Source organism: Calonectris borealis, chromosome 1 (assembly GCF_964195595.1).
Source record: "Calonectris borealis chromosome 1, bCalBor7.hap1.2, whole genome shotgun sequence".
In the NCBI taxonomy this organism is placed as follows: Eukaryota; Metazoa; Chordata; class Aves; order Procellariiformes; family Procellariidae; genus Calonectris; species Calonectris borealis.
In genome coordinates, this window is record NC_134312.1 from 147,052,619 (window position 1) to 147,074,704 (window position 22,086).

The 22,086-nt window shown below is 37.5% G+C and overlaps 1 protein-coding gene across 1 annotated transcript in view; it reads right to left on the minus strand.

Annotated features, from left to right (window-relative positions):
• Positions 1–322: 322 nt before the first annotated feature.
• VWA3B (von Willebrand factor A domain containing 3B) overlaps positions 323–22,086 on the minus strand; it is a 69,078-nt gene continuing 47,314 nt past the window's right edge. Inside the window, exons 22-28 of the mRNA XM_075135190.1 lie at positions 21,287–21,506; positions 14,184–14,304; positions 13,201–13,325; positions 11,886–12,023; positions 11,259–11,356; positions 6,958–7,199; positions 323–1,257 (exon numbers count right to left, since the gene is read on the minus strand). Of these exons, the coding sequence (XP_074991291.1) occupies positions 1,004–1,257; positions 6,958–7,199; positions 11,259–11,356; positions 11,886–12,023; positions 13,201–13,325; positions 14,184–14,304; positions 21,287–21,506 (1,198 nt within the window). The 3' untranslated portion in view covers positions 323–1,003. The remainder of the gene's footprint in view (positions 1,258–6,957; positions 7,200–11,258; positions 11,357–11,885; positions 12,024–13,200; positions 13,326–14,183; positions 14,305–21,286; positions 21,507–22,086) is intronic.

Sequence of the window (22,086 nt, forward strand, 5' to 3'; positions counted from 1 at the left end):
TCAACACCACTTTAGTTCAATGTGAAGATGAATACATACATCTGCCTGGAAATCGCACATGTATCTAAAGTCAAGCTTGCAAGAATCTTTACTGTCCATTGATATGCCAAAAACATTAAGAATCCGTCTTCACCTTCTTAACAGAAACCCCTAGACAAGCATACAGTTGTGTCACTACATCCACAAGTCATACTTTGGTTGAGGTGAGGATTTTCAGTGCTAAACACGCTACATCCCTCCGACTGTGTGCCATTTCAAATGCCATGTCTTAGACAGTGAATATCACATTACATTTGTTAGAGAAAATGAATCTTTATTTGGATATCTTTTTTTTTTTTACTGGGTTCAGTCACCTATCCATTATTTGGGAGCTAAGAGTAGAGATGCCTCTAAATGTGTCTAGATGCAATTCCTGCTTTCATTTATAATGCCGTAACACTGAAGCAATTCCTCTGCCTTCAGAGTAGCACTGGCTTTATATCAAACGTCACAGAGAAGAATTCAGCCCTTGGTCTAAGTCTGTGTTACCAAGAGGTTAGTCTTCGAGGGCAAAGCACCTCATCTGTGTTCTCATGGGACAGTCCCCATCAGTGGAAAAGTTTTAGGACAGACACAGGTAAAAGCACCAGTGGAAAACTGGGTACGGCTCCCTGCAGCAGGTCTTCCCAGATGCCTTACAGACTGAGTCTGTGAAAAAGGAGTTTTGGAAAAAGGCATTTCATAAGAAAGACCCACAGCTAATAAATCAAATAGGTCTACTGCAAACAAAGGATACTCAGACAAACACAATTTTCCATTCTCTCTTCTCATATTGATACTTCTCAGCAGCACAGCTGAACCTCTGACACTGTTTCTCTTTCATACCTCCAAAGTAAGTCTGCAAAATCATAAATAATTTAGCATTAACTAGTCAGTTTATTTTTGATCAAGGAATGAAATTTCACAGTTACAGGTGCTAAAAATCTTTCCTATCTGCTGCCTCATCCATTCCTCAGAAGCTCCTTCACCATGCACCCTTAATGTGGTTTCCTTTGCTCTGTGCAGGGGTGCTGAGGCTGAGTCGTGCCAATCCTTGCTGCTCCATGTTGACTCCAATAATTCTGGTGATGTTGCTTTTACCAGGCTCTGGAGACTTTTCTACAGCAGGACTGTGCAAGCAACAGGGATGCTTTGGTGAGCTGGGAGTTGAAGCGCTCAGCGACTGCAGAGTTTGACACTTTGATGAACACTGGGATGATGAAATGGAGAATGAAGATGCTAGGAGAGAACAGGTACTCTTTAGTGAGAGAAAATATTGACCCACCATGAGCTTGGATATAACAGTTCAACACCCCCCAACACACATCCTGAAATTTATCATGGAACAAATGACTCCATGACTATGGTAACAGAGCAATAGTCTTGTGTAAAGAGGCTTTTCATTGCTTTGCTTTTTGCTTTCATCCTCACAAGTTCAAACCAGTCTGCGTTTTAAGTATTCTCATTTTCTAAGCTTGTAGCTGTTGTTATTCACATGCCAACCATTGTTCTTACTCTTCCTCAGGAATCATCTTCTAGCCACTGCTGGGGACAGGTCCGGGCTACAGGGACCTTCGTCTGACCCAGTATGACCATGCTTATCTTCTCTGGTTTGCTATTAACAATACTGTGTCACTGAAAAGTCACTTTTTACAATGATATCAGATGAGATCACCAACAACTAGGCACAAAACAATGACAATCGTAATGAATGGCAAAAGACTGGAAGCAGGAGGAAAAATGAAAGAGAATAAAATAGGAAGAAACAAAGTAAACAAAATCGCATGCTCTATTTTGCTTCGTATATTTTTTTAGGGGGGTTGTTTTGGTTTTAAATGATCATATAATAAACACTTTTGTAGCAGAACACAAAACTGTGGGAGGTACCTGAAGAATAAAGTTATGATACACAGAGTGGGGAAGCAACAGCACAGATTGGGTATGTAGAGAGTACGAGACATGAGTATGGTTAGTTTTAGGAATGCTGATCATCCATAGCTACCGCTGAAAAACCTGAAGCTGAGGGTTTAAAAATCAAAAGCATGCCTTTGGAAATTGTCTTATACATGCACAACATCAGCACTTAGATACACAAAAGGAACATTCTGATTCTTCTTGGGCAATATAAGAGACAGGAATCTGGAGTTCACCTGTGTGAGGTTCAGGAAATTTCTTGACTGTATCCTATAGGTACCTGTCTGCAGTACAAAAACATTGCTGGACTAAAATACTGAAAGGTATTTCAGCCATACTGCTGCCTTGAATAAAATGAAAGATGCACTGTTAAATGAGTGTTCCCCATCACACATAATTCACAAACTGTTTCTTTTCTTTACCCAGTGCACATGCTCTCTATGTACCTTCCCAAGATGTTGAAAGAAACCATTCTGGTCTTGCTCCCAGAATCTGGACAGAATTACCCTTCCTCTCCCCCCTCAAACACCCCAACACGTGCCTCCTACAGCAACGGAACTGCACTTTTTTCCCTCGCACATCTCCATGTTTCACTCTTTATGGGGAAAGAGACGGAAAGTTTAACACACTTTCCTCTTCCGATGAGCGGACAACCCTGACAGAAGAGAGTGTTGTTTTGGCCAAGTTGTAACATGCTATCAACAGAAAAACAAAAACTAAATCTGGAGGCTGTTGGGGAGCCCTTAACAACACACAGCTGCAGTAAGTAACAGATGCAAGCATAGCTGAATTGACTCAACTGCTTATTAAACAAGCCGTGACCAACAGATGGGAACACTGCTTTATTATGATAGCCTTCTCCGAATGCTGAATGAACTATCTGGAAAATGAGATTGGAAAACAAGTGGGTGCTAAAAATGTGAAATCCTACTGTGGGAAACCCAGCCAATCCACTAGACTGCCAGGTGCCACAGCCATTAGACTCTTGAACCCAATTTGGAGGAACTAGATTTGCCATAGAAAAGGATAGAAAATGATAATTTTCAAAGATCTCCCACCTACCATATTGGCAGTTACAGTAATTATCAGTGTAATTGCTTCAAGTCATGTCTCATTATAAATTAAGAAGGAGATTTGGGCTCTGTTAGCTATGATTTGCTAACGCATCAAGCAATGCCGTCTATTACTAGGTATCATACCTGTACTTCACTCTGAATTGTTTTCTGATTTAGTTTTTGGAAAATCAACAAGGAAATCCTGTGAAATGAACATTGATTTTAGGCATTACAGAACAGAGAGAAGACTAGAAAGACAGGGAGAAGAATTTTTCTATAGAAACAAATACATGTTTTTAAAAGTATCTATAAAAATGATGATTGCAATAACCAATGAGTTAAGTATTTGTGATCTTGTTCAATCAAATTCATTTGAGTTACCTAGAGAAACAATCATTGGCCCACTAACAGTGGGAATTTGCCAGGACTTCATTCACTCTCTCATAAACATACAGAACTAACTAACACAATAGGAGCAGTAGGCATACACATTAAAATAATAATGTGTTAAATATAATAGTTCTGGAATAAATAAGACAAAATTACACATCAACATAATAATGAAGTTAATATACACTAAATAACTAACACAATTACTTAATCTTTATTCACGTCTGTTAATGTTGTTTCCCTGAGTGGGAATAACAGGAATGAGTTGTTGATTCCTCCTAACAATCCGGAATCATAGAATCATAGAATCATTAAGGTTGGAAAAGACCTCTAAGATCATCAAGTCCAACCGTCAACCCAACACCACCATGCCCACTAAACCACGTCGCTAAGCACCTCATCTACACGTCCTTTAAATACTTCCAGGGATGGTGACTCAACCACTTCCCTGGGCAGCCTGGTCCAAGGCCTGACCACTCTTTCAGTAAAGAAATTTTTCCTAATGTCCAATCTAAACCTCCCTTGGTGCAACTTGAGGCCATTTCCTCTCGTCCTATCGCTAGTTAGTTGGGAGAAGAGACCAACACCCACCTCGCTACAACCTCCTTTCAGGTAGTTGTAGAGCGTGATGAGGTCTCCCCTCAGCCTCCTCTTCTCCAGGCTAAACAACCCCAGTTCCCTCAGCCGCTCCTCATAAGACTTGGGCTCCCAGCCCTTCACCAGCTTCGTTGCCCTTCTCTGGACACGCTCCAGCACCTCCATGTCCTTCTTGTAGTGAGGGGCCCAAAACTGAACACAGTATTCGAGGTGCGGCCTCACCAGTGCCGAGTACAGGGGCACGATCACCTCCCTACTCCTGCTGGCCACACTATTTCTGATACAGGCCAGGATGCCATTGGCCTTCTTGGCCACCTGAGCACACTGCCGGCTCATGTTCAGCCGGCTGTCAACCAGCACCCCCAGTCCTGGTGCAGCTTTCCAGCCACTCTTCCCCAAGCCTGTAGCGTTGCATGGGGTTGTTGTGGTCAAAATGCAGGACCCAGCACTTGGCCTTGTTGTTGAACCTCATACAATTGGCCTCAGCCCATTGATCCAGCCCATCCAGGTCCCTCTGCAGAGCCTTCCTACCCTCGAGCAGATCAACACTCCTGCCCAACTTGGTGGCATCTGCAAACTTACTGAGGGAGCACTCAATCCCTTCATCCAGATCATTGATGAAGATATTGAACAAGACTGGCCCCAAAACCGAGCCCTGGGGAACACCGCTCGTGACCGGCCGCCAACTGGATTTAACTCCGTTCACCACAACTCTCTGGGCTCAGCCGTCCAGCCAGTTTTTTACCCAGCAAAGAGTGCACCTGTCTAAGCTGTGAGCCTTTTAGCTAAGCACAAACCAAACTACAAACATTCCAAAATACTCCATTAGTTCATACAGGACCCACAGCTCTGTGGAAATATAAGGCTTCATGGAAATACAAGGCTTCACCAACCACCTATATAAGAGCCATGTAGCTGAATCCACATTATCTTGGAAAGTACGAAAATCCATCTCTATATTGGGCAATGCTCATTCAAATTCAGGAGAACTTACTTCCTCACGTAACAGAGAAATGTATACACGAAGTCAGCAGAACTGTAGGAAGAAGTGTTGATTAACACATGGACGACTTACAAAACACCCCAATCAGATTATTTAAAAAATATATATGTATCTGGGGAGTTCATAAGAAGTGACAAGACAAACCTTTGGAAAGGAAATGTAGGAACTGCTGGTGGCATTGGATGCTTTTAACACATTACACACATACTAACATTCACGGAAAAACTATTGTGTATAAATATGAAGAAAAAGCCTTTACTTCAGGCAAATAGATCAGGACTGTTGAGCTTTTTTGGAAGTTAAAAGATATCCAAATTATTCAGGTATTAGATATTACAAGGAAAAGAATATGTGGGAGGATTGTGCATCTTTCAGATAAACCAGTTTCCGGTTTAACAGACTGCTTTTAGAAATCCTGAAAAAATAAGTATAACCTAGTTACTGTAAAAGATATTTAGCTACCAAAGTTATTAGTTTTAACTATTAATGGTATTTATGGGTATTTAAAACATTTATCTGAGCTGCTGACTCTATTTTAAAAAAAAGCTACCTTAGTTATATACAATCAAGAAATAATGAAGTATTGAAAACAACTACCAGGAAAATCAGGTAAGGGATCACTCTGATGAACATCTGTGTGTCCAGCATGTGAAGGACAACAATTGAGATTTCAGGGTTATGTAGGTGTCTGAAGATGAAAACAGGGTGTTTCAGCTTTCTGACTTTCTCCTTTCTGATAAAACACAGAAGGATATGTAAATGAAAACACATTTAAGCAAAAAAAAGCCATATCCAATGTCCATGGTGTCATAAGAAGAGGACAGGTACCCTCTCTAGCATGTGCAACCTGCATACCACCTTGAAGTCTTGTTAGAGTCTTGTAAGAGTACTATGAGATTATTTGGTAAGGCTAGGCAGGATTCAAGTGCATAGACAGCCACTGCTTTCATTTAATCTTTTTTTCAACCTGCACGGAATCAGTAACAGGACTTGCTGACCACATCAGAATTATTTCACATTTACTCAGCATCTGCATCTCAACATGTCCAAGAGAGAGAAGTCTGGGATAACTGAGCATTTCCAGTGAAGTAGCTGTACCTCTGGAAGCCATGGTCTCTCACACAGCTACAGGAGAAGCCCAGCACCTCTGCTCTCATATAATTCTGACCAGGCCACTCCTAAAATGCAGTGGCACCATAACAGCCATTATAAGCAATGTAAATGGAATTTGCAGATACTCTTTAAAAGATGAGTGAGAACATAAGAAGGAAAGTTCAGAGAAGCCAAATCAAGTTGATTGACAACATGATGATTGAGTGAATCTATAATCCACTACTTCTGCAAGTAAATAATTAATGAAGGTGTTGAGAACATGTTTAAAATAGTGCAACTAGCAGGTATGGATAAAAATCCTGTTATCTTTCCACTGACAGTAGGATCTTTAAAATGAAGAGCTGACTGTGGCATGTAATGGCATACCTACACTAGCCCAGGTCTCTACTGCAGAGTGAGACGGAGTATAGATACCGATGTCAGCTTTAACTGAGCTAGGTCAGACACTAAAAGCACTTTAGCCTCTGAAGCATTGAGCTCCACCTGCAATACAGACATACCTTTAATCTAACAAGTAACAAACAGTAGAGTGACTGGGATATATACTCTGCTTACTAGCAGGTACGAAGGTTGGTGTCATTGCATCTTTACTGCTACTACAAATGTTAGGGAAATTAAGGTAGCATGTGCTGGAACATGCTTTATTCAGTTCTTCCCTTTGCTGTGGAAACATATGCTGAGAATGATCAGTGTGAAGAATGGTTTTCAAAGGAGGTGAAAGAACCTCTTCACATAGGACCATGGGAAAGCAGGCTGGTCTAACACCCAGAAATGCAGAAACCTGGTTCCTTGTGTGGGGATTAACTGAAGGCCCATCAGATCTGTTTAATCCCTAATATTTATAATTTTCCAGAGTTACTTCTTTACCTTCAAATTCTTCTTCATTGCTAGGCAGTGAATTTCTTCCTCTCTGTTTTACTTCCCTTCTGGAGACAAACAAAAGATCATCAGAGTCCAACGTCCTCTCCCTGGGATGTCTTTTGTCTTCTGCTCTCCTCTTCTTTTTGTTTTTTCCCCTATCTTCTTTCACAATACTTTTCTTTGCTGCTTCTCCTCCTTCATCTGCCACAGCTGAATGAGAATAGGGCTTTGTGGTCTCTCTGCCCAGGCTAGAAAATCAGACAAGGAAATTCACTAAGCTAAAAGCACACATATCCTATACTATTTTAAATCCTTTTTTACATGACATAGATTTCACCTTTTCCCACATCTCACAGTACTGACAAAAGTAGGACTTATCACACTCTTGACCATTTGACAGGGCTATAAATGTCTTACAATTCAGTTTGCTTTTTATTTATAAAATAAGTAAAGAATAGCCTAAAACAGGGCTCTGGCCCCTCATTCTGTCTACCTCTTATGACTCCAAAAAGGATTTGGGCAATAATTGTCTTTTATGGTGTGGACCCAGAGCAGATAGTGTTTTATTTTGCATATGGAATTTGTTAGTTACATTTGCAGAGTGCTTGTTCTGCTATAATTATGTCTTTCCACTCTGATGGCAGGAAAACACCCCAAACAGATGCTAGCATCTGAGACTAAAAGGACGAGAGCTATATTAGTACCTCTAACGATTAGTGAATTAAGCATGACCCCTAGTACACACCACATAAACATCAAAAGACAATCCCAAAGAACTCAGAGCTGAAGAGTTAGCCAAGCAATTGTAATACATCTACGTGCACTGTGGACTCCTTGTCAACAGGGGATCCTGGGCTATCCCTTTTACTTTTTTTCCCTTACTTCTACAGAACTTAGCACACAAAGATTGTCTCTTTTTGAGCTTCTAATATCGTATTGCATTCAAACTTTCTGTTTCCTTTCTGATTAAATTATGCTTCTACTTTGTTTCTATCAGTCAACAATGTCAGCATGTTCTCATTACATCTGTGCGCACCCATGAGCAACGTGCTGCACTGTTCCCCTCTGATAAGTATGACATGGGAGGTAGGTATCTATCTTGGAATATAATAAATAATATGTTTCAGCGGGAAGCACACTTCCATGCCCTCTAAAAGGTAGGGCCTCTAATGAAAACTCCAACTCAATCTGGGTTGGAACACTGCCATAGCATTGCTAATATTAGTAACTGATTAATGTATAATGAAACACAGTTGTTTAATGGCTTTGAATGTATACTCCTCATAAAAGGAAAACAATCATTCAACATGGCATGGTGGTTACACAAAGAAACAAATATAGAGTAAAATCATGGCCAGTACCAGCTTTTTATGATACAGCCACTGAGTTAATGTAGTCAATGCCCCGAAAAGTACATTATGTATGTCTATATGATACTAAAGTGACAGGTTAAGCAGCAAGAAAGGAATGAGATTTCACTTTACAAGTATGTGGCTTTACAGAGAACTCAAAACCTAGCTGAGAACGTTACAAGCAAAAGATGAACATTCTGAATTAGTAAGTGCCTTGTCAGGGACTGTCTACTCAAATCTTACAAAGCAATTTACTGTAGAGAGTTATAGATCCAAGAAGTAGGAAACTTAGAACACTCCTAACTATAAAAGCTGTATAGGACTAGGCTTCTATCGTTAATTCTTGGAAAATTCCGAGACTAAAAATTCAGCAGAACCAGACATGACACATAATGTGGAAAAAGATGGAGAGAAATATTGCAGTAGATGATAAAGTTGGGAATGTGCAAAAGAAGGTGCTGTGATTCTGGCAGCAAGTTGTGGAATATTGTGGATCACTAGTGATGACCGAGGTTTTTATTGGCACACCAATGCACTTCATCTGGGTATCTGGGGGTTAGGTCTATGTTGCCTATATGCTAAAAATTACTATTTATGTAGTCTATCCAATGCCAACAGAGGACCCTGGGAATCCCAAACGTTCCAATATGTCTAGTTCAGCACTGTGGTGGTTTGTTTCTAAAATCTACAACTGCTACAAGAAAAAACAGAAACGACATCGTGAAAATTTCAGACCTTAAAACAACTGTAAGGCATTGGTTTGCTCAATCATTATGCTTGCAAAATTTATGCTCTATTCCAGGCCATGCTAAAAACTGTTTTAGTTTGGCTTAAAGGGGATATAAAATGAATGCCTTAACTGAGAGTCCATTATTTTGTGCTGTGGCAACAATATTGTTTGGAATATTTTATTTAGATTTCATTAATTTAATTTCAATCATCTGCTATACAAACTGGCCAGTGCATTTACAATCAAACCAGTGTTTACTAGCTGGAAACACTATATAGAAATTCACAATTAATATGACTTGAATATGCAGTTTCACATACTATTTTACCCAGAGATCTGCCAGATTTGATATCACTTCATCTGAAATTTAGATCTAATGAGAACATTTATTTCTCATTTGCAAAAATGTAGTGCATTCATTTCAGTCAGTTCTCCAAAGAGTTCTTCTGTTTGCCAGTGTATAACTCAATTCTCTCATCATTTGTATATAACAACAGCAAGTCAGCTTGCCAATAAAGTCTGTTTGGAGAATGAATATTACATCTGATATTAAAGCACTCAGTCATGAAACAAAGCATGTAGAATGGAAGCCACTCTTATTGCTTATGCATTTAGTCACATCTTTTCTTAATAAGGTACCTCATTTAGAATATAATCCAACTCAGTGTAAGGGAAAGACTTCCACTGATTTGCTGGAACTCAGCTCAATTATATACCTGCCTCTTTTCAACTGGTTGTATGCAGTAAGTAGGAAACCATGGTCTTCAGGTTTACTTTTCGGTGAAAAGAGGCTACCATCATGTAGGTGATCTGGTCTGGGAAAAGGCATTGATGTATTTCCAGATTCGGAATTCTGCTCAGTAAAGTAGGGGTATTCATTTGTTTATGTATGTGCTGTGGCTGCAAGCTGGCAGAAGAGCAAGTTTCAAACTGTGCTGGAATCACTACTAGAAAATGTGTGGGAAACAGGGCTTTTTTGTTCCATCATTCTCAGGGAATCCTGAGATACCAGCCCACAACTGTTACCCTCACCCATCATTTTTAGATGTAATCTTTAACACTGATCATCATATTAGAACATTTCAATAAAAATGAAGAACTTTTAAAATTGCCTTTAAAGGTGGGATTTGTCCTGTTCATGCAACCTCTTGGGAAGAAATCTCCCATGTCAGAGATTATACAATTCTTTGGCAGCAGTGCCCATACTACATTGACATACACGGAAGAGGAAACCTTTCAGTCTAGAATCCCTATGGGACGCCAAGGCAGATGGAAGATTCAAAACAAAAGTATATGTTTTCTCACACAGAATGTGAAACTGCGCAGCTCCTTCTAGGAAGAGGTGATAGATGATAAAGGTTTACATGGGTTCAAAAAAGTAACTGTAAAAATCCGTGGAAGAAAAATCCATCAAGGCTGTTAATACAGAGACTCCAATTCTGCTTCAAAAAATCCTTAAATCACAAATTGCTGGAGGTTGGGAATGTATTCTGGAGAAATATCCCTAAATGATGTTCTGATCTTATTCTACTTCCTAAGATCTGTTGTTGCTTGCTGTCAGAGATTGTTGGTGCTCTGAAGGTTATCGCAATCCAATGCTATTTCAAATGGATTAACCTGGAACTTAATACAAGATGAAAAAGTAATCCACAATCACTTGGAAGCCGTGCATGTTCAGTACACGCTTCACACCAGAAAAATGTTACCCCTGCTGTACCTAAATTCTGCAGAACTTCTACTTCTACTTAAGTAGGAGCTCATATTCATCCTACACACTCTTTCCCATCATTCCCCAGATTTAAGCCCAGTAGAAGATTCAGTATCTTAGAAGCAACTTGCAATATAATGTATAGCTTTATATCACAATAAATACCTTAAAAGAAAAATAAGGTCTACAACAAATAGAAACTCCATTGCACCTTTCAGCAATCCTCTAACAGCTTCCTGGGGCTAAGCTTCAAACCATCACATCCCACCAATGTCTCCAAAATGAAAATAGGGCAATAAACTGCCAGATAATAAAATGATAGACAGACAGTTAATGCTTTTCTGATGGACACGCTTGGGGATCAAATCACTTGGTTGCATGTGTAGAGCAAGCCAGTTCACGACAACTGTAGTTAGAGTACTACATACGGAAATCTGACAGTATAGTTGAACCCAAAGTGCAACATTTAGGATTCACATAAAATAACTTTTATATTTTTAGGTTCAAGCATACTCACGTCATATAATCCACCATCTGCACCATTCTTATGTACCGACAGGAAAAGGCATACTTTGTTTGGCTGATTTTAATAAGCCCACTTCTTACACAGTGTTCCTGCAATCACACAATCAACATCTAATTTAAACCTAAATCTCAGAAACAATGAAGATACATATGTATAAAAAGCCAACTGTTTTAATGTAACTGTCATCAACTTCTAAACAATGAAGATAAAAGTTTCAAGTACAAAGTACATTTTCTTAATATGTACTATGAAAAATGCAGTAAAATTATCATAATGGCTAACAAACAAACATAATGAAATGAACTGAAGACTGTACTGACTGTGATAAAACCCCCTATGTTTCTCATTTTAGCAGCATGGAGCTTGTGAAAGCCACCAAATGGATTAAAGAGGAAAGAACAGAGTATGATTTAAGAATAAATTATCCTACAGAATTTCCTGGTTCGTGTCTATTACATGAGCTCTTCATTGAGCCCTGAAATCTGATTTACTTTGGTTAGCTGGAGACAGGGACTGGGACAGTGAGCTCATTAGCCTGGAAAATTATATCTGCCTCATCAGAAAGAGAACAATGGTAATACCATTGCCAAATTGGTATCATCTTCTAGGTTTACTTACTTTCCTGTTGTTGAACATCAGAACTGTGTAGAGTTTATCACCCATTTCCACCCTCTTTGGTGTTGCTATAACAATGGCAGGTGCATAATATTCATCTCCTGTCTGTGTCCCAGTTCTGGCAAACACATAGTCTCCAACCTGCACACCAGGAAAGCATCAATTTGCAAGAACAGTGTAACTTGAAGTTTTACAAGACATAAAAGGTGAATATTGAGGTATTTTTACATGAATGACCATTCTAACATGTTCCCATGCTTTAATATGGATCTTTAAAAGCAAAGAAGAACTTGGTCCTTGCACGTACCGGTAGCTCACAATTTCCACTGAATCAGGGAGAGAACACAAAGCAAAACTAAAGGACAGGACTAAAGGACTAAAGACTAATGTGTCAGGGCTCAATCAGCAAGTCAAACAGAATGAAGAAACTCTTACAACTCTTCAGTCCCTTGAACTTCATGCAAATTTATATGGTTTTAGTAAGCTTTTAAACCAACCTCGGGAATTTTAGAGAATTCCATGTGTAACTGACTTATACAAAATCGTTTAAAAAATGAACTCAGAAGTCACAATTTTCTATAAAATTCTGCAGATCTTCTCTAGAATTGGATGGTCCCCTTACAGAATATCAGGAACTACCTGATCAGGATTTGCCTTCATTTCAAAGGGAAAAAAAGGCATGTCCTAGTTCTAAGTGTAACAAAACAGTAATAAAAATGCTTTTTGTATTCAAAACAGCTGTATCCATTCTGTATCCTTTCTGTATCCATCATCACTCTTGTGTGTAAAATAAGAATCACCTGAAAAAACAACTGTGATTACAGACAGTCAGGTGATAAATTTTAAATAAAAACAGAAATAGAGGAAGAATTTTTTTTTCATTACTGTTATTTGCCTTAGTATAAGGTTATCTGCTGGATTTAAAATACTGTGTGAAGAACAAATGGTTCTAACCTGCTGTACATCACATTGTGTATAAAAGGCTCTCCTTTATTTGTAATCTATGTGCTAGGAAACAATCATTCTGCTGGTAAATAGCTCACCTTTCTTCTATAGGTGGCCAAATATTCATATTTTATAAAGAAAATAATATAGAATTCAATAAACAAAGGAATAGAATTACAATGAAAACAAGCTCCAAACAAATGAAAATAGCATGTTGAAAACAGCATGATATTACTATCACTAAAAACTCTTCTTTAAAATAAACAGATGTATTCAAAATGTTAAAAAATCATCTATCCTTTATTCTATGTGTGACCAAATGAACGAAATTAAAAATGCACATCTGCTGTCATAACAAAATACGATTTTTCACCTGCAGATATGGGCATGGCATAGCACCTCCCACAGGTATAGCGAACTTCAGAGGTACCATCCAGGTCTCCCCATTGTTGAAGTCAACAAGTGCACAGGTAGAGCTGATATTCTTTATCACCGTTCCTAAAAAAACAACATAATAAAATATTTAAATTATTTTCTTTTACCCCTTGTGGAAAGTTTCTTTAAAAATCCTATAGGCTGGCACACATAACCAAGGTCAAATCTGTCTATACTATACATTCTTCATTTTCACTTAGCTAGGGTAAGCTGTGCTAAGGCAATAGAGAAGTTTGTACCTGAAAAAAAATACAGTCTTAGCAACCATTCTTAATAATGCCATACAAATAAAACAAAGAATAATTTTCAAGCCCAGGTCTGAAATTTGTAAGCTGATCGGGGGATGATTGTTGACATAATGAAACTATTACCAATGTTAAAAATATGTAATTTAAAAAACCAAACAAGTAAAGGTAACCAAAAAATAAACACACATACACACATACACACATACACAGACACACACACAGTTTTTTTATGAAGAAACAGAACACAATTTTACCTACTAATCATTCTGGCTCCAAACTCAGCAAAAAGGCAGAAGCATTTAGTGAATTCTTTGAACACACACAAAAGTTCACCCTTTGCCAAATGCTCAACAGAAACATTCAAGGGAGACATCAAAGAGGGATAGGTTGATATTCTCGGATACTCAGTTACTTAAAAGGATTTCCTTCCATAGTCGTCTTATATAAATGTATCAGAAGCACATCAGCATTGCTTTCTAACCTTACAAAATGTATGTCTTTTCATAAATGTATATATGTGCACACAGAAGATATACACATTCATTTTTCATGAATATGCACATGTAATATTAAATCTGATTAAGGCAGAAGTACCTAATTATGACCAAAACTAGTGTTTTATCAGTATTAATAAACTCTAATAAATATTTAAAATGTGGACAAAAATATATACCTGGATAATAAAATCCTGTGACGTCTGATCTTGCAATCACCTTTTGGCTTTTGTGAGTCACAAATACTTGGCCTTTTTGTCTTTTTTTAGACTTTGACTTCACAGTTTCTTCTTCAAGTCTCTGTAATTTGATACAATTATTTTTTCCACAACAACTAAGCCAGTCAGCCTCAATCTATCCTTTGGAATTAATTAAAAATTTAGGCAATGTAATGTTATGACCTCTGCAGATAATTCACAGTAAACTGGAATTATTTTAAAAATTCAGAATAGTTATAAAGAGAGGAAGCTTTGGGTAAGATCATCTAAGAGTTTTCATTATAAAATCCTGGTTTACATGGTCATAAAAATACCTATATTTTCAAATGTTCAGGCAGAAATTTACCTTGATGAGTTATGGTTCTGGCTGCCATTTTCCTAGCAAAAATCTTACAAAGTTGTACAATTCATATTCAAGAATGAGGTAAGGAAAAATCAACTGATTTTGCAGAGTAAATGAAGGTGCTATACACATCCATTTTGTCCAGATAGGTGGATCTTCACAATAATTTTATCTTCATTAAAAGTACCTCACTGTATGGAATGACTGATTAAAAAAATAAAATACAAATCAAAAATTTTTTTTTAAAATCTTGACGTGTCTAGAAAAAATGTTTATTTACAAACTATAAATTCAAAATTAAAATTTTCAGCAGTTTTAAAACATTCTAGTTTAGCAAAATATTAAACCACATTTTCCAGAGCTGCCACTGTCCATCATTCTGCCCTGCTAGTTTGGGTTCTTCATACACTAATTCTCCTCTTTGGGGGGCAAGTCCCCAGACTACAGCTCCTGTAACGTACCACAGCCACAACACCGGAGCTTACTGTTGAATTGCTCATAAATAAGTCTGGGGGACCACGCACCAGATGGTGAGAATAGAAATGCCAATGGGGCTGGCTACCTGTGGACTGACTCAACTCCTAGTTGAAGTCAGTGACTGCAATTAGTTGTAACTGAACGAAGAATGCAAAAAGCACAATGGATCTCACACAACAACTGAGGCAGGGGGCTGTGGGAAACACAGTATGTGAAAAATAGTCAAAGACTCACAAATCACAAGTGGCTTTATGTAAAAATATACTGTTGGGCTTTCCGAGCTTCGGTGTACTTGACTTTACAGTCACCATATTCTTTTACCTTACAGCCTTTTATATCATTATATCTCTTTATATCTATTAACATTTTATGGAGTCTCAGTGTTATTTGCCTTTAAAGTAAATCATGTTCCTGAATCCTTTTTTTTTCTAGAAGAAAGAATTTCTTCCCATTCAGGGCATCTCTCTTACAGGAAGTTTTGAGAGGATCAGGGTATTATATGTGTATGTCAGAATGTGAAAGAACACTTTATATTTTGCTTTTCTGAGAAAACTAAGAAAACTGATGATATAAAACCACTTTCTTTCTATATTAAAAATATTAAAAAGTCTGTAATCCCAGTATTTTTATAAGTACATTTTAATAATCCTCTAGAATAATAATGGAATTTATATTTACTACAACAATAGCAAATTACTTCTTGAAAAAGTCTATTAAATATTTTCTCCATACTGCTCACAATAATGCTTCTAAATATAAATTATAAGCATGCAAAATTAAATAAATCATTGTTTCTCCATTAATTTTTAAAACACATATTAGCCTACCTCATAAACAATTTGCAAGCATCCATCTCTTATACAGTTCCTTTGAATCACAAAAACATACAGCTTGAAATCTCAAACTTTTCCACACATCTACACCCTGTTCTGAAAAACAACCATAACTCACAGATTCCTAAAAACCCCTGCTTGCTAGGGTGTGTAGGACCTGCTTCCTTGTCTGACAACATTTTTCTTCCTAAAAAGATGTATTTGATTTTGATACTTTATTTTCCCTAACAGGCAGTAATGATGGAAAAGATGGGAATAACTGTGACTAAATTGTTTGTTCTCAGTTTCACTGAGAACTATCACAAACTCTTTTTTCTAATCTCCCACTCAAAAATCACAAAAAACCCTAAAAAATGTCCTAAAAATAAGCAAAACACACACACAAAAAAGTAGAGAGATATTTTAAATGGGAGATATGTGGGTTTTTTCTAGTTTATTCTTTACCCCTATAGAACATAAATGATATCAACATTTCTGTTTTTCAGACTCAGTCTAAACCAGAGGCTCTTCACAGCGCTTAAGACTGCTTGAAGTACAACCTAACAAAGGCTGATTTGAGTGCAAAAACTTACAGCTCCACAGACACAAAAAGGTATTGGGGTAAACCATTTTCTTAATTCTTCAGGTTCCAAAGGGACAGCTGCTGCTGAATATTTATTATCAACTAATTTGTAATGCTTGACTAATAACTTGGGCAACTTCCAGCACTCCGCATTAATCCAAACACACAATGAGGACGCTGAGCCCTGCAGAATTCAGGTGCCTCAAAAATGCTGTCTAAATTCAAATCCGTCTCCCTCACCTCTCACACAGTCTTTAGGTGTTCAGTGCGACTGACCCAGACACTGTCAGAGTGCCCATTTCTGGGATATCATTCTCCAGTATTTTTATTACAAAAGAGCCCTGTCTGATTCTCAAGGATTTTCACCCTGTTTAGCTCTGCTTCTGTTGAAGGCAATGCATTAAACACATGAGGTGAAGGAGACTGTTTCCCCCTGACGATGCCTGCTGCACTTTAAAATTCCCTTTCGAAGAGATTACTTTTTGCACTTTCCTACTGTAAGTGAGAATAGATTGGAAGACTATCCACAGAGCTCCACGTATCTTGGCTCTAACTTTGGCTTTTCAAAATCCTGACACCTCCAGAGCCAAGCAACCGTTGCTTTTCCCAGGCTGTCCGTGGCAACAAGCCCATTCTGTGTAGACCACAGTCCATTTTTATGAAAGAGCCTAACTTTTTGTAGCTACATGCTGTCTGTCCAGCAGGTTACTTCACCTATGACAATTTGACCAAACATTTCTAGATAGTTATAACTTTGTTGTTGTTGCACTATTTGGGATGCTTGTTTTTCCTTGTCTCCCTAAAGAGACACAAGAACAAAGGCAGGGTTTTGCCAAGCTGTTCAGGAAACATATGAATGCAAAAAAGGTATCAACAGACAGCGATTAGTGATCCTTAAACAGTGACGAAGAATGAGGAGTGTAAGAATTAGGACACCAGGAAATAGAAGAAACTGCCAAGGGAGATCCAGAATTTCCATTCTTGTAAAGAATCAAGTCTCAGCTATAAGTATTTCATTAGGAATAATTAAATCAATTGTATATGAAATTGTATATGTACATTTTTCAGAAAGAACAGACTCAATGAGCCACTAGAGGTCCCTTTCCACCCAAATAAACATGCTTTACAAAACACGTTATGCTTATTAACCATTTTAAGTTATTTTTAATCACATGGTGACCATTCAGCAGAGTCACAACGAAGCGTAAACCTCGCACATTCGAGCTCATCCTAAGGGAAACACAGTCCTTTTAAAAGTATATTCTTAATGAGAGTTAACCCTTAGCAATGAATGCAGCTTTATTTCTCTGCAGAAGTCCATTCATATGCAGAAACAGAAATATTTAGTATGAAAGGAAATGTTCTCCATCACTCTCAAAGGCCAGATTATAACATTGGGGAAAGAAATACTTTACATGAAAATGTTATGGCCGTTAAAGGAATGCACCAAACTGTCCAGGAAGCTATCATGCTTGGAGAATAGTAATACCATGACCCCAGTAGACCTGAGGTTGTCTAATGAGAAGTAGGTAGGGGACCCTGAACAATTCCTTTTACTAGGTGACATCATGTTGTAAACAGCTTTATAATTCAGTGAGAAAAAAACATAATAAGAAATGATGGCTGTCTGTTATGCCTGTTCAAAACAGAAAACAGATACAATATTTTAAGTCAAAGCAGTTACTTATTAGAAAAAAACAAAGTAAATGATACATTCCTCATTTTTAATATCTCTAGATGAAAGCTGAGTGCCAGCCTGAAGACGAAGATTTTTGTCAACCCATGTTTTAATCTGTACAGCAAAAGGAACTGAGTAAATTGCGTAAAACACAGTCTCCAATTAGCCCTCCAATTAGGTAATCATCAATGTTCAGTGTTTTATATTTTGCCTGATAATAACTAAATGTGTTTGCTCGTTTCCCAAAGCATTTACTTCTTGCATCACTAGAGGTCTTCAGTCATCTCACAGCCCTCTGCAGATGGATGTCTACTGCATCCTCCTCCAATAAGGCACTGGCCTACCCTACCTTTCACAGATACGTGCAAACATAGCAGCCTGAACACAACTCCCAGAGAAGGTCAGAGCACAGAAGGAGGATAACCAGACCATTAATTCAGTTGTAGGCTTAAACAGAAAGCTCCCGTAGCAAGGACATCCAAAAAGGATTACTAATTCTTTGTTGTGAAGGTAATTAGGAACCCTTAAAAGCTAAAAACTAAGGGGTTTTATTTTTAATTTAGTGGAAAAAAAAAATAGCAGGAAATTTAAAAGTCTGCTTTGTTGAGTAGACCTCCAGGATAATTGTGATTTTTCTACCATCTTGCAATGACAATTTTCATTCAGTGATATATCACCAATTTCCTTGCTGTAAAGTATTTCAGCTGGCAGTTTATTTTTTTATACCCATTTTGTGGACAGACATCACAGTTGAAAAACCTCTGACAGCATTTTTAAAAGGCTCCCCAGTTTTTTTTCTGTTTTTTTTTTCACTGTTTTTTCCACCACATAAACAGAACTCTAATTACATCTGCATTTCTGCCTCTCACTCTTAAAACCTTTCAGTTGCAGATTAGCAATTACTGAAGATGGTGCTCTGATTAGGCTCCTAAAGCAGGTTGACTCAGGATAAGTGGTTGCACAATGTTAATCACATCATGTCTGAGAGCACACATTGGTTGTTTCAAGGCAACAGTAAAATTACAATCAACAAATGAAACATGAACATGTTTCTGCTGCTCTTGTATTGGGACATTATATCGCAGAGGTAAATCAATAATCAAAATAGCTGGATTAGCAATGTAACATTTTCAGATTGATGTAAAATGAATCGAGATCATCTGTTTTTTGAAGACATTAAAATGTTTTCAAATGTACAGTCTTAATGCAAAAAAATTCTCAAAAACTGCAGAAAACTGAATGTGATCCTTTCCATAATCACTTATTTTCATACATGGCCTGTGCTATGATAATATATTCTATACAATTTAACACAAATAATTTATTATAAATTATGTCATAGTATGTAAAAGGCCACAGCTCATAGTGAAAACTATTGTTGATCTCGATAAGAGAGGTATATCTCAGTCAAGGAATTTCAGATAAAGCAAAAGATTTTTGGTATACTCTGGTAAGCAGAGAATATGGATACTTGGCATAATTTACAGTTGTAAATTCCAATTGTACATTCCCATTCATTGCTGAGAACTCACAGTATAGGTGTGAGTACTGTGCTCATTTGAGTTTCACTGAGGTTACCTCTTCCAATTGATGTATGTATGTGTGTGTATATATATATATACATATTTGTATATGTATATGTGCATACGCCAGAGCAAAAAAGAACTATTAAGATCATTTGATTATGCTTCCTACATAATACAAAGCATAGGACTTTCCTCAGCATTCACTGCAACTAGGCCAACCACACCTTCAAGTTCAGTCAAAGAGTAGTTTCCCTCATCCAATGGTATAAAACAATGAAAAAGAAAAGGAATATATTAATATATGAGATTCATGATTAATTCTCTATTTATTTTTACTTATCCTCTATTAGAAGTTAAGAGGTCTGAGAAAATATTTTCTTTCTTACTAACTTCTGAGAGAGCTTATTTTAATATTATCATAGTACTGCTCTACCTAGACAGCAGCTCTGCAGAGGCAGCGGCACTCCCAGTGAAGCACTGTTTGATGAAGCTTTTAGATGAGAAAACTTAAACCCACTAAGAGAAATGGTTTGTTTTTTTCAGAAGTAAGTACTTTCAATTTTAAAGCATCAATAGTGTATACAGAAATCTTTCCATTGGGGATGATTAAATAACTTTTAAAAACTTAAAAGTCTGTTCTTCATTTCCCTGAGAATTCATACTCGTATCTTGAAGGTAAAACCATTAAGGTAGAATCAATTCATTTTTAGGAACGTTCTGAAAGAGTGACAATAAATGATAGGAGAATACAACATTGTAACCTAAAATATGTTTTCTGACGATATATATCACCACAGAAAAAGCTAAAATGAAAAAGTATATCCTCTCTTCCAATAGGGCAGCCTAAAATAACTTACTAGCCTTATTTTTATACTTGTTGCTTCATGTAATTCCATAGGCATTGCATTAAATCTCTCAATAGCATTACAAGTAAAATCAACCTCTTGATGTCTAGGGGACATATATGTATCTCAATCAAAAATCACAAACTTCAATCACAGTTTCAGAGTAGCTAGACTACTTCCTGCTAATGTATTAATGGAGTGGAGGGAGCATTCTGGCTTGCCAAAAGTAGGCATCCACTTCAGGATGAGCTCCAGATGCCACTGACTCCGTTCACAACACTGTGAGATTAGCCACCAGTTCATGTATGCATACATTTTATGGATAACTAAATTTTAGTGTCCGAATATGAAGCTGGATCCCACCTCTTCTCTCCATCTTTCCCCTTACAAGAAAGATACCATGGAAGATTACAGTGAATTACTCCAACATTACAAGATCTTTTAGTCCTGTTTATCAGATACTAACCAAATCACAAATCTTATATCATAATTGCCTTTAATATATCTCTTCTTTCACATATATCTTTGCTGTTGTTGCAGAGGAAATACTTTGCTCAGAGCTGTTTCTAAGAGGCTTGATTTCTGTGGCTCTCTCAGCTTCAGAACTTCTGCTTCCCTGGTGTTTTCAAAAAGTCATTGAAAGCTTGCTCTCTTTTTAACTACCTTTTTTCCTCTATCCATTTGTATAACATCATGCTAAATGCCTACTTTATCAGCTATAACCATAGAACAAAATTATTCCAGAAGCACACACTGAAGAGGAATATCTGGGGGGAAAAAAATCCCTTCCAATCTATTACCTTTTTATTGTTGCTTATGTGTGATTCTGAGCTTTTCTCAGTTTCCTTTTTGACAGCTTCCTGAAGATCAGAGGCTTGTTGTATATATGTTAATGCTGCCAGTATCTCATCTTCTAACAATATTACATCTTCATAGGAAATTGGCCATCCCAAATTCTCTAATGCCTCCAGCAAAGCTTCTTTATGATGCATATATTGAACTGGCCCATCCTCTTTAAATCTTAAAAAAAACCATTTTTTAAAAAATCGTAATCACAAGTAGAAGAAATTTAATTTTGGCAGTACTTTACAAATAGAATCACAAAGTGTAAAGGCAGAATAAAACATCAGATTCATCCAATCTATCTTCTGTATGCCACAAGTTTTTGTGTTTTATCCAGCTACTGTTGTGTTTAGTCAAACAATCACATCTGGCTTAACCATATCTCATAGAAAGACATCTACAGAGCAATTCAAGTGGCTGAGCATAGATATCTGGTGCCATTTTAGATGTCCTAGAATATGTGAGGCATCAATAAAGAACTTGCATATATGACTGAGAAATTATGGAAATCCGTGGCCCTTCTGGAGCAGCAGCTAGGGTGAAGTGGCAAGCATCTAAACAATCTAAAACGGCACCAGACACCTATTAGGTCCTGATTTGCCACATCAGTCTTGACTGATCACATAAAAAAGAGACAATCTCCTGCTGTTTATTCCTCTGTCAGTCCTGTACTGCTCAATTTCGCTCAGTTTGCTTCCATCCATGGTTCAGATTATGTCAATGTCAATGTCCACTAGACTAAAGAGCACTGAAGGTA